We start from the raw sequence: 14327 nt of genomic DNA on the forward strand, positions 1-14327 counted from the left end.
ATGTTGTGACCTGCTCCGTGAACAGCACCTGGTTCATTTGCGTACCTCGGGTTTTCATGTTGTATGGGCACTCCTTGGTGGAGTGTCCCATCACTTGGCAAATCTCGCAGAATGCCTTCTTTTGGCAAGTACCCTTTGTGTGCCCTTCCTCTTTGCACTCAGTGCACCATATGTCCCCTTCGTTCCGACCAGTGCTTCTCATTATTTTGAATTCCTTTCTCATTCGCTCCATGTCTTTCTGGAGCGCTTGCACCCATTTGCCAGCCTCGTCGTCGCTGCAGCTTTCCTGTGAAGAGTCATTGTCCTCGGATGAGGATTTACTACTTTTCTTCTTCTTTGAAGTTTTGTGTTCGCTCTCCAAGTCCATCGCCCTATTAGAAGCGTCGTCATATGACGTCGGGGGTACAATTTTCATCTTCCTCCGTAGGGAGGATTTCAACCCTTCAACGAACCATCGTTTCTTCAATCCATCTGCAGGTTGGCTTTCCATTTTACCCAAGAGTTCTTTCAGCCTCCGACTGTATGCCCGTACTGTCTCCCTGGTACCTTGTTTGGTACTGTATATCTCCGTTACAATTTCATTGTCATCACGGAGCAACCGAAACTCCCTCGTGAATTCCTTCTAAAGATTGGCCCACGTGGCCACTTTTTGCTTGTCCACATCGGAGTACCAATCTATGGCAACTCCTCGTAACGTGGCTGGGAACTGCTGTACCCAGTCATCCTGGTCTGTTACTTCGTTGGCAGACCAAATGGTTTCACATGTACGGCAGTGCCGTAAGGGGTCTTCCTTGCCCTCCCCTGTGAACTTTGGCAATTTTTGTTTACTCGCCATCCCACCACTGGGTCTCGCTCCTCTAATTCCTTGTGTGCTTGTACCTGGCGATCCTCCGCCTCCTGCAACTGAACCTCCACTCATGGGTCCTCCGGAAAAAGTTGCTGACACCGAACCAACCAAATTGCCTCCCGTACGGTACCCTTGTGCTCCCTCGGCACCTTCGGTCGTACCGTCACCTTCCGGTGTCTCCCTCCAGTTGGTTGTCTCCCTCCGGTTGTCCTCTGAAATGGACAAATTCTTTAGCAAGTCTCTGGTAGCGTCGATTAGGTTTAGACTTCGCCTTGTTTGTTCTACCAACTCTTCGCGGCTTCTTACCCTACGGTGGTATTCTGGCGAACTATAGAGTTCTCCTTCGGCACCCTCCGTGACTCCTTCTGGCAGCCCTACAACAGTGTAGACAGTGTAGTTCTCTCCGTCTATCTCTGCCTCCGCAACCTCCGTGACACCTCTTGGGTTCCCTTCGGGCAACCCCTCGGCCGGTCGTCCCTCGGCAAGCTGCTTTAGCCTACGCCTTCGTTCTATCTGCTGTCTGAGATTCAATGCGGTTTGTGCCACTTCCCATTCGTCACTCTGTATCTTTTTATTTTTGTCCTTATTTAGTCTATTGGGCATAAGTCAAAGGTTCAATTTCCTCCTGGCCTGGCGCCATCTCGTTCTGTTTCCCGTCGGCTGTTCTCTTCGTAGCGTTGCAGGATTTGTTGTCGTCGCTCTTCCTGGGCAATCTCCTCCAGGCGGGCCTGTTGTACCAGCGATGCCTATGCAAGCAACCGGGGGAGGTGGTTCATCAACCGGTTTACTGCCGGGCTAACCTCCAGTGCTGTCCACACGGCACTTGGTGGGATTTCTGCCTCCGCTGCTTCTCGTCGAACGTATGTCTGAATGGCTACCTGGAGCAAAATCGAGAATTCTCGCGTTGCCGTGTCTTCTCCCGTGTACAGTTTTGTCTGCGCATCGTCGGCCTCCGGGTTTACCTCACCAACGGGTAGGCCCATTGTGTCTGTGCGCCATCCGTGTCTTCCGTTCCCGAGTTCGTCTAGGCAACGGCGCCAAATGTTTGCCCTCTCGGGTAAACGGTTAAATGCAGAAAGTAAATGCACAGAACATAATGGAAATATATTAAATAACCAGCCTATATATTAATTCCACAGTCCATGTACAATAAGTGCTTATAACATTACATCTGACACTACTAACATCATCCTCCTTCGAAGAAAAGGTACACAATATATAATACCCGAAGGGGCGCGACACAACCGTCGCAACTCCAACTACCTACCCGTCGGCTAACTAACTGACCGCCGTAACTCATTATTACCGACGACAACATAAACATAATATAACAACATAACATAATGATTATTCCCGTCAACAGGGCCTACCTTAAAGGAAGGATGGAATGCAAAGGGCTCATTCAAAAGCCAAAAAACCCAAAGCTTTCCCCTTCCCTCGATAACCAAAAGACAAAAGTGTGCCAAGGGTCATTCATTATCTTACAAATACATTTCCAAAAGGATCATTTGAAAGCATAAATGGTTTACAACTAACAATTACTGAAATGAATGAACACAACATAAATATACCAGCATTGCAACCCAACTATGAGTTGGTTGGAGTGTATTCATATCTCATAGATTTAGAAGTTAATATCAATGGTGGAGTCATTGTTAACATTTTTTCATCCTAAAATGTAAGAATTTTAAATCCATTATAAGATGGTTATGTGAAACTTTGATTGATAAGAAGTATAATTTTAATATATTTGGTAAACCAGCAAAAGGCTTAGCAATATATAAATAAAAATAATAACATTATATTTTTTTGAATTTTTGTGTATGAGTTTAGAAGCACATACAATTATAAGAACAGAAGTAAATCCAATTGGCAATCTCTGATCAAAGATCTGAAAACGATTATCAAGAAATGTTGATAATGTAGCTAGCAGACTCAGCAACAATCCTCCTACATAAAACATAAGATAACAACAAGAATTTGAATATCCTATATAAAATCAAACGAATCACCTTACATCTGCATTTAAAATAATATTAAGTGCCAACATATTAAATGCAAGAAAATATAAGAGAGTAAATGGACCCCAGAAACGTGTTGAAGCTTGTATCTTTGCCAAATAATCCATAGAGACTTGACCAGGCTTTATATTAGGTATCCTCGCTCCCATCTTCATCATGTAATCTGAAATTTCCTTGGGCAAATTGGCCTATGTAACAAAAAGAAAAAGTATCATAATAAAAATTTGGCCTAATGTGGGAGCAAATGAATCAAGCACCTCTTGATCTATCTTACTTGATATAACTGACCACAGATAAGTTAGTATATGGTGTACAATGGGTCAGTCCCAATTTCATCTAATATTTTCATTCGTCCAGCTGTTTAGAACCAAACACACTTCTTCCATGCAGGACAAATATTTTATCTACTGACTGTTTCTCCTTACTATTCTTGAAGCTGTCAAGTGTTTATCTAGAATTACTTATCTAACCAAATGAGATCCAGGTGTTAGATAAAGCATTTGGGTACCATGTTTATATTGTTTTGTCTTGAGTTTCAAAATTGAATATGGATATCAATCGCAGGGTAGTTTAAATCAGTATATGGTGCATATAGAACACAGTCAGTGAAAAAGATTTGCTAGCTCTTTTGAAAAACCATAAGCAAAAAAAGGCTTCAAATTTTTCTAAATTTATATAGCTGCCCGATTCACCAGAAAATTAATAGACAAAAAAGAAAGTGCATTATGATGATTATAGATAGCTTGATTAGTCACTCACAATGTCTAAGATATTGAACAAAAAGATTAGCAAAGCATGTAGCAAGTAGTAAATCCATGATCTAGAACCAGAAGCAGCCACAACTGTGGGGTTCAAAATGTCTTGCACCCTTTTCCAAAAGGGAGATGGTAAGATTCTGCAAACAAAAGCCAAAAAAACGATTGATATAGGAAAAAATAAAACTTGTAACATGACATTATAGCCAATATAATTCATTGCAAAAAAAATCTTCACCTCAGAGCATTTTGATTTATTAGATTCCAGAAATTGACGTATACTTTTACTTCCATTGATAATGAATGATTGCTTGTCATTTACAAATGACTGCTAGAAATAGAATACCTTGCTAGAATGGAGGGGATAGCCAAAACATATGTCGTTGTGATGATTGGATGCATTCCTGCTGGATTAATATTGAAAGGAATGTAAGGTTTAACTTCTGAAAGTGAAGCACCCTCCCTGCACATCCAAATTGTTCAAAAGATAGTTAATAAATTTAATCAACAAATGGAAAAGATATTTGGAAAGTAGAACATAAAAATATAGCTCAACTGTTGACTTATTTGGCATAAATATCCTTTATGCTGCAGCTTGTTGAAATAAAATCAAGAAGCTAGTACAACATATAACATGCAAATGAAACCATAATTTCTCATTAAACAAATAAAGAAAGAAAATGTACTAAAGTCCACAAATAACCAAACTTGGTCTCTAAGACTCAAAAGTACAAAGCACTACAATAGCAAGGAATGCCATGCAGGAATCCAATATGATGAACAATTACCAAAAAATGAATAAAAAATGCATGACAATCTAGACCAAACACTACCTGTTGACGTGGCTAAAGTCGCATCGCTGCAACTCTATCCGGCCAACGCAGAATAGAATGAACTTGCCGAGTATCCTATCCTCTCTTGTATAAGGAAGCCCTAATGCTGTTTTAGTTGATCAAAGGGGAAAACCTAAAGGTTCCAAATGTCAGTTCTTGAATGCGGGATAACTCAATGGTCATCCCCTTTGATCAACTAAAACAGCATTAGGGCTTCCTTATACAAGAGAGGATAGGATACTCGGCGAGTTCATTCTATTCTGCATTGGCCAGATAGAGTTGCAGCGATGCGACTTTAGCCACGTCAACAGAATTGGCACTAGGAGGAGGGCAGAATAGGATGAATGTCTAAACAGCTAAATCTAGATCATATCAGTCTATATTTGCGAGGAGTAACCTTATAGCTTTTTTACCCTCCTCCGCACTCAACAAAATTGGCGCTAGAAGGAGGGTCTGTCAGGTTCCTAACAGCAAGTTAGTCCATTGAGCTAATTTAAATGCTACATTCGGGATATGCAAGATCCCTGTTAAACCCAAAAAACAAAAATATCAGAAAATCTGAAAATACCAAAAAAATTCCGAGTCAAAATGTATGTTCAGTCACTTCATGAAGGCTGCCCATAGTCCAACATTTTCCAAATCCAGCAAAGGCTGAGTTTGCAGCTATATCCTAGGCAGCTGTCCGAATTCGCATCTGCAGCTCACTGCAGAATCCATAACACCACAGAGCACGAAGAGTTGAACTGCTTGACGTTTTTGTCAAGAGTCGAGTTAGCACTGCAAGGACAAATATTTTTCTGGGATATCCCCAAACCAGAGGAGCTAGCGCAGCCGGATATCCCTAATCCTCCGTCAAGCATCGAGGAGTTTACACAATTGAAGGACCGAATCGAGAACCAGTTTGGTCTCGATGAAGAATTATGCTTGGAGAACATGTTGTCACCCTGGTGGTGCAAAATTCACCACACCCCACACTCATAATTCACCTGCTCACTATGCATGGAGGCAGTTAGTCAAGACAAAGCCCAATATGGACTGTCGGAAGAGCCAAAGGAGTGCATCACCAACAAAGTTTGGAGTGCCTACCTTGCTACAGATGAGTATAGATGGACGCAAAATCAATGCAGAGCCTCACTCCTTGATGATGAATAGATGGAGTTGCCAAGTGCTGACGAAAATGAACCAGTCAATCCAACTACGGCAACAAATGATTTTGCTGTCCTTGCACCAAAGGAAGATGTTTTTCAAGATGAAAATCAAGTGAGCAAAGATCAACCACAAGCCGAAGAGCAGTTTACAACAGGCCTACCAATGGACAATGCAATCCAAGAGTCTGTTGAGGATGTTTTTGAGGACCAATAAATCGAAGGGTCCCTGTTGTTTGAAGATGTGTCGACAGAGGTGCCTAAGGCTGCAATGTTCACACAATATGAAGACACACTGATAGATGATGCACCCCTCTTTCCAGAATTCAAGTTCGGTTTCAAGATCGATTTTCAGCCTGTGCAATCCGATGGAGAGCCTGATGCTGATTTGCACAAGCGAGATGTTGCACCACCAGTTGTGACCCCCTGAGGCTGTTGAAGATCTTTCGCCACCCGACACTCTGCATGACTCAAAAACACACCAGGTTGTTTCTTTCCTCCATGCTGTTAATGTTGAGTATTTCAGTTTAATTTTGAATATTCTGGGAAAACAACCTGTAAATGGATTAACCATGGACCTAATGAACTTCCCCAATTGATAATTTTGCCCAATGTCCTGGTTAAACCTGAGAGTGGCCAACTGAAAATTTTCTTTTCAGAGTACAAAGACAAGTCAGCCAAACTGAGGACTATTCCCACTGCCCTGTTATTGCTGCACATACTGCGAAATCATCCTGGGTTGGGAACGCATGCATATAGTACACCTTTTGTACAGTCAGTCTCGCCTTGTATATAGTTAGTTTAGATTTTTCTTTTCTGTTTTAGAGTAGTTTTCTTTTTTGTTCTAGCTTAGATTCCCTGTTTTCCGCTTTGGTTAGTTTGTTTTGCTGTAGTGTAGGTGTCCTTTCGGAAAAGGTTGTCTCTCAGTCAATTTTGCAAGAGGTGTGTTTGCTTTTCCCAGCATTGGTGTGAGAAGTCAGGATGTTTTCCGGCTCATTTCTTGGATGCTGACTTTGGTAGAGCACCTAATTGACAGTTGCCCTCGTAGTTCGTTCATATGACCTAACCCTTAGTCATTTTAAAAATTTAGTTGCTTACTGCGTTTTTCACCAACATTGTGACCACTGCACCATTAACGCTTAAAAAATGCACAAGCCTGTTGTTTTATCAATGGGAAATCATTGCAAGTGAAAAATTTGAAGCTCTGCTTCAGCGACCACTGTAACACTCAATCCCACGTAGCCTTTATTGCTTACTAGCCAATGTGAAAAAGTGAGAAAGTAAAGAAGAAAAGAAAAAATCAAAAGAAAAGAAATTGTAAAGCAAAGAAATATCAAACTACTTGACTTTGGGAATGTAGACATCTCTACCGGTATCGAAAAACAAAAAAATATATATCTACCGGAAACAGAGCAATCTTTGTGCGCTTACAGGCGATAACCTTGTCGGGGCTATAGACGCTCGCTGGCAGCGAGGCAATATCTAGGTTGCTTTTGAAGTATGAGTCTGCAAGGTAACTTGTCTTGATTGAACAATGATGTTTCAACTTTCTTCAAGCTGGAATGAACTTTACTGCACACACTTGATTTTCAAGGTTGGTGACTTAATTCAGTTTGCGACCTCATTTTTACTTTGACTCTCTCTTTTGTCATTTGGGTTGTTTTGTGGGGTATATATCAGAGATTTTGGGGTTCAATCTTGATAATCATCCTTGAAATGTTCAGGAACATTTCCCAGCCGAGTCGCCATTTGTTGTGCAAATTGCACACACACCATGTTGTGGACAGGGGACCCCATCGTTTTTTGAAGTCTGCCCGAAAATAGCAAAGGGAGGGCCATTGGGAAGTTCGGATCTTTCTTGAGTTTTTTTTTAGTTTTTGTGTAATCCCGTGATAATCCCGAGTCTAGGCGCCAAAGTGTCGAGAGGTGTTCTGTGTAAAGAGTTTTCAAAGCAAGATTCAGACTTTTACCACCAGATGTAAATCGCACATTCTTGCAAAAGGACCCGAAAATCATGAAGTAAGGGGGGCTAAAGCTCACATTTCGGCCTCAAAAGACCCAAAATTCAAAACAACCTTTAGTTACAGTCTGTCAAAATCGGCCAAATAGACCAAATTGCGAATTGCAAAGTCAAAAATCTCCCAAAATGATCAAAAGGGGCGAAATAAAAGGCAGGTGTCAAAAGGCCTTAGAGGCTGAAAAACTCAAAAAACTCACAAAATCGGCTTGTAAGTCGAAATTTGCTAAGTGATGAAATTCGCAAAAGTCTCTTGTAGTCCGAAATAAGAGAAATTTCATCTAAGAGGGCGAATTCATGTTGCCCTCGCGTCTATCATCAAAGCCTTCACAGGCCGAAATGGGAAGAGTAGTCAAGATCACACACTTTGCCCCAAATGTCCGAAAGATGTAACTTTTCAAAACCTTGCCAAAGCTCATGATTTAGCTCGAAAGTTGCCATAACTAAAGGTTGCATTTTGGTCCAAAAAGCCTTATAGTCGGATATACTCCTAAATCGCACCATCTTCAAAAGGCCGAAAAAAGAACACAAAGTTCGAATCACTCAAAGGAAGGCAAAAGCCCAAAAATAGCAAAGGGGGGGCCTAGTGGCACGATTTAGCTTGGTAGGCTAGAATATAAGGTGAAGTCAGAACCTTGCAAAATGACCTTGCAAGCCGAAAATTTCCAAATCGTGCAACATCGTCGCCTAGTAAGCCAAAACTTATAAAATATAAAATCGTGCAATGATCCTTATAAGCCCGAAAAGGATAAAGCACTAAGTTCACAAGTTCGAAAGTTCGCAAATAGCCCAATGAGCCCGAAAATCACTAAGTAGTGAGGGGCGAAATCATTGTCGCCATAGTTCATACTTGCCAAAGTCGTATTGAAGTTCGACTTTATTCAACTTTTAAATCTCGCATTTTCTTTAGAATTCCCGAAAATCACTAAGAGCTTTCAAATCGGCCTAAATGGCCGAAATGTGAGGAAAGCCTCCAAAGCGCACAAAACACTTCCATAAGCCGAAAATTAGAAAAGGACTCGATCACATATTTCGGCTCGATAAGCCTAAAATCATAAAGAAAGTTAAAATCGCGCGGGAGAGAGCTCAGTGGCCAAATTCCCAAAACAAAAAAAAGGGTCGTTCATTTTAACTAAAATTGTCAAGTTTTATAAAGAGGAAAGTTTTAAAGTTTGGTTGTTTCATTAAAATTGTAAAGTAAAATGTAAGTCTTGCTTTCTTCTCCAGAGCACGAAATTTCACAAGGATGGTGTTAGAATGGAATGCCAAAATCTCACATTTTACGTGAAGCATTCAAAATTGGATATGCTTTAAAAGGCTTAAACTTAACATCTCGCAATACACCTCTCAGGCCTGAATTTCATCTAAGGATCGGATTTCATGTTTGAGGAGAGATATTTAAAAGATACATTTCACAAAGAGCTTCTCAAGCCCGAACTTCACCGAGATGAAGCTAGACGTTAAATAAAATTTAGTGTTTGTTAAATTAATTTATTTAATTTTTCAAAATGATTAATGCGGATCAAAATTGATTGTTTGCAGGTCGAAGATGTTGTCAGGAAGAACCAGGAGAAAGCCTGAAGTGAAAATGGAGGAGCGCAAGATCAAAGCGACAGCCCCAAGCGCTGCCAATGAAGAACGCACCTAAGAAGGATAAAGATGAAGCGCGGAGAAGTGCGCCACCACCTGAACAACAGAGTTGAGGTCCACCACCGAGACCAAAGACCGAAGAACATTCAGAATACAACAAGTATGCGCATTCCCAAAGGATACACTGTTGGAAGAAATTCCAGAAATCCAGTTTAAAAGACCGAAACTGTTTTATTGTAAAGAGCTGCCTGTGGGTCCCGCTCAAGATATTTTAAAACAAAGGGACATAGGTCAGTTATGTTCAACTACCAGATAAACCTAAATTAAAGCCAAATAGTGGTAGGCAGTTGAGATAGTGGTTGGGTAGATAACTTAAAATTGGGTGGGCATGGGTTAAAGCTGCCATGCTTCTAGAAGGCAGACCAAGGCCCTTGGATGCAGTCCATCCTGGCTATCATTCAAATATATAAAATCTATAAAAGGCAGAGGCCTTTCTATTGTAAAGGGTTAGATTTTTAGGTTTAGATAGTTAGATTTTGGTTAGAATTTAGTAGTTAGAAGTAGCATAGAGATGTTGCAGAAATTGTTGTAATAGACAACTGGAATCAATATAATGGACATTGATTTGGTGTTTATCATCTTGGTTTTAGTCTGTGTGCATGGTTTCTTTTAGCATTTTAGATAGATTTTTTGGTGTGCAGGTATTTGATGGATTCAGGCTCATACCATTGAAGACATACTGATTGTACGTCCTTGTGTATGGTTAGCCTGAGCCTTAATTGTGTTTAGTTCAATTGCAGGTGTCCGTCTAAGCTGTGCCAAAAGTGGGTGCTTAGCCATGCTCCTGCAATCTGAAAATCTTCCAAGTCCCCTTAAAGATTGCACCGTTCCTGCGAGGTTGTGAGTTATTCTGGCCAAGCAGGGATTGGTTATCTTGAATCCGTCTACCCGCATACCAGTCTCGTTAATTTTAGGTTTCCTTAACCCTTCCCTTTTGATTTTATTTCCCAGTTCGAGAATCAGATACATACCAACTTGTTGCAAAACATAAGACCCCTTGTGCTCCCAACAAAGCACGTCAACCGTTGAGTTATCCCGTAGTCAAGAACTGACATTTGGAACCTTGAGGTTGTCCCCTTTGATCAACTAAAACAGCATTAGGGCTTCCTTATACAAGAGAGGATAGGATACTCGACGAGTTCATTCAGTTCTGCGTTGGCTGGATAGAGTTGCAGTGATGTGACTTAAGCCACGGTAACACTACCCATAGAGAAAGCATGTAACCCATGCAAGAAAGTGTCTAAAGATATCTAAAACATTTTAAATCTAATGTCTTAAACTAGTAAAACCTACCTAGAATCCATAAATGTAAGGGAAAAGAAGATACAAAGACTACTAAAGAATGCATCATAGTGCACATGAAATGAGTTCAAATCACTAAAAATAATCAAGAAAATAAAGATTCAAACAATGGAATGGTCGGATGATCTACACAAAGCTAGTCCCAACAACATGATGATGACTAAAGAAGTTATATGGGAGTGCCCAACAATAACCAACTCTATAGTAATGGTCGTAGACTCTAAAGGAGTAATAGATAAGTTTTAATGTCGAACTTGTGATAAGGAAAACCTTAAAGATCATTAGAGTTTCCCTTTTCTAAGAGGATACCCTCATAATAGCTCCTGAGATACTTGAGCAAGTAATCCACACTGGTACAAACTCAAAGAGAAATGTATGATGATTAAGTTTAATGTATCTTGTGTCTAAACAAGTGGAAAGTGTCGTGAACTATTAAAATGACCAGAAGAATTCTATTCTTGACTTTGATGAGTTATAGATACAACAATCTTTTGATTTTTGTCAGATTTTTTACTAAGGAATGATGTGCCTGATATTCTTGATAGAACACACTGCAATCACATCATGATCTTGGCCTTTATAATGTTTAAAGAAATGCCTAGTACAAGATGGGGAACAAGCTTTGTCAGCCCAAAGAAAAATCTCTCTTGCTGGATTAGGTTCAAGTAAATGTTCTGGTTTGGCAATTAACCAAACTATTTTCCTCTAGTTTTGTAAGGCTGGTTTAAATTATAAACATTCTATTGTTTTATAAATATATTTATTGATTGATTAATTAATGCTAAATATAAATAAATATATTGCCCATTGGCTTGTGGTGTAATGGTAATAGGATACTTTGAAAAGTAAGCAACTCCAATTCAAATCCCACTTTGCAGTAATATAATTTACAACCCACACTCTTTGTTAATGAGGTGAAACAATAATATATTTTATTAAAATCATGGGAACATTAAAATGCTTAAATGCCCATGCTTGGAAGGGTACTGTTGTGCTTGGCACACCATCCCCATCTCCAACAGGGAACCCCTCTTTTGCCTTGCTAGCCTGCTAAGAAAGATACCAAGGTTTGGTGTTTGACACCAAAGGAAGCGTTATGTCTTTGTTTTTGTTCCCCCCCCCCACTTCCATATCGCTGATAAAACACCAAACTTAGTGTGGTAGCATTTTAAACACCCAAAGTGACTTGTTCCCTTCCCAAGTTCGTGTGGCCTAAATGCACTAGTTCAATTCCTTCTAATGCTGAAATAGACCCTGATAAGAAGCATGATATTGTTTTAAAAGGAGTTAAAACACTTTAAAACGTTTGAGCATATGTCGTTGCCCTTATTCTCACTAATAAAAACACCAAGAATAACGTTATCCCCTAACATTTGGAAGAAGGTGAGATAGGGTTTGGTCTTCTCAGGAGCAAAAAGTAAGACGCCGCCCTTGCTTTCACTCAAATATCACCAAAAAAAAACCCCTACGTCTGCTTAGAATTGCAAATCACTCAAAATGGAATCGCAGAGAACAAAAATGAAGCCGTTTTTTAAAATCATTTTCCTTGTTTTATTCGATACCGTTGTGCCTTGCACACACTCCTTGTTGTTGACAGGGTCCCCCCCCCACTTTCGTTGTTTTGCCTCAGTCTCAGGAGGATTTTTGTGAGTAGGCAGAGTAAGCTGCAATAGTGAGAAATTTGAGCTTGGAGAAGATGATTCAACCTGAAAATTGAGCTAACCTGATTCCTAAATTCCAGAGGGTTCACACCTTCAAAATGGGAAGGCAAGATTTCACATATAAGTCAGATAGCTAAGCTAACAAGGGGTTTTAAAAAAAAAAAACTGGAGAAATTTGCCCATCTGAATGAAAATGCCCAAGGCGAATAAAAAATCGCCCAAGTGTGTCAAATAGGCCGAATTTTGCAATTTGCAAGGTGGGCGTTAAAACTTGAAAAACTAAAGCCCGAACTTTATAACAGGTAGTAAAGTGTGCGCATTTCATCAAGTAAAAAAATCGCTTATTCCTAGCCAATTGGCCAAAATTCTATTAAGGCACCTAAAAAAAGGGCCAAGACAAAAATCAGACAAATAAGTTTAAATGCGGGAAATTTGCATATAGGGGCGTCTTAACTTGAAAGGGAACAAATCACGCAAAACCTCTAATAAGGCCGAGTTTTGACACAAAAAGAGAAAGGTGCGTTTAAAAACTGAAGGCAAGTTCGCTCATTTGAGCAAAAGACCCAAATTTCATAAAGGTTGTTTACCGCTACAACTGGTAAATTAAATACAGGAAATAATAACATACATGACAATGCATACCAGACACGGCATTAAAATATATCTTTATTCGCATATTCAATTATTACAGAGAAGAGACCAAAGATGGTTGGCCAAGGATTACAATAGATCCGACAATACCGTCCCACTTCCTTGACAATACACGACATATTTAAAGGACCCGACAGTTGCCGAGAGGTACACAACCATCAACCAACCGACACATAACTACCCGCGACTGACAACTCACTCAATACAATTAATTAATACCTTGTCGGATAACAAATATTATCAAACATAACAATAGGCAATTTATGCCGACAACATCATGCCCCCCAAAAGAAAAAGTCGTCTTCTAGACGACAAGCAAACATCAAGTAATATTCGGGAAGACTAACCACAGACAGCGACTTCGACTGGACAACCCCAACTTGTAGTGCACCTACCAAATCAAATGAGGGTTTGGGGGCAGCGCCCCTTGCAGGGTCCCAAGGTAGCGCATGACTTCCGTGATTTTTTAAGACACCAAAAACAATGTTGATGAAGCCAAAAAAGAGCTTTAACCAACATCTGCAACATGTCGTGAAGAAACCACTTCATTGTACGAAACGATGGCATTGAGAGGATTGTACCATATATGACACGATGAGAACTCCACATGCAGGTTGAGTTTGATGATGTACGGCTGATTGGTGTTCCCATACAGGATGCAACCACTGTCGTACGATGCAAAAGAAATGCTTTGGCTGTACGGTGTCGACAACAATGTCCGTGCGAGATGAAGTATCCTCCGTACGATGTGGGCAATATGAGATGTCCATACGTGACGGAATTGACGTATGACAAGTAGGGAACGATGCACTAGGTGTCGTATAGAAGGAATGCACCTGTGATATTGTATGAGATGAATGAACTTGTCATGCCGTACGGAATGAGCTGAAAGCCGTACAATACAAAGCAATGACCGACGTGAAGTCCGTATGATTATTCCACAATTATGTCGTACAGTTGGACGTACGGTTCTGAGGTGATGTACGTGGTAACGAGAAGGTGGTCGTACGGTGGTGATCCCCTCATGGCGGTTTGATATCCGTACGGTGGTGATTCCCTCATGGTGGTTTGATATCCGTACGGTGGTGATTCCCTCATGGCGGTTTGATGTCCGTATGGAGATTCCCTCTTGGCAGTTTGATGTCCATACGGTGGTAATTTCCTCCTGGCAGTTTGATGTGATGTCGTCTTGGTCTTTACTTGCCTTCGTGTCTCCTTCCGGACGGACTCCTTCGTACGGGTTGAGCCTTATTCCCTTCGTCCAACCTCGGACCCTGCCAATGTACGGTTTGTCTGTGTGGCTTTTCTGAATTTCACCTCTATATGGATTTGTGGTACGAAACTCTTCTTGGGTAGTATTCCGCAGGGCGTACGGATCCTTTTGAGGTAAATGGTGTGCTTCCAAATTTCGTACGGATTTGTTGCACAGATGATGTGCTTTCAAC

General features: G+C 40.6%; 1 protein-coding gene across 2 annotated transcripts in view; it reads right to left on the reverse strand.

Moving 5' to 3' along the window:
- LOC131070423 (preprotein translocase subunit SCY2, chloroplastic) overlaps positions 1-14327 on the reverse strand; it is a 241574-nt gene that overhangs the window by 37283 nt on the left and 189964 nt on the right. For both annotated transcript variants that reach the window (XM_058005936.2, XM_058005935.2), the window contains 4 exons: positions 3970-4086; positions 3628-3763; positions 2933-3056; positions 2691-2797 (listed from right to left, as the gene is read on the reverse strand). In XM_058005936.2, the coding sequence (XP_057861919.1) occupies positions 2691-2797; positions 2933-3056; positions 3628-3763; positions 3970-4086 (484 nt within the window). The remainder of the gene's footprint in view (positions 1-2690; positions 2798-2932; positions 3057-3627; positions 3764-3969; positions 4087-14327) is intronic.

Source organism: Cryptomeria japonica, chromosome 3 (assembly GCF_030272615.1).
Source record: "Cryptomeria japonica chromosome 3, Sugi_1.0, whole genome shotgun sequence".
Lineage (NCBI taxonomy): Eukaryota > Viridiplantae > Streptophyta > Pinopsida > Cupressales > Cupressaceae > Cryptomeria > Cryptomeria japonica.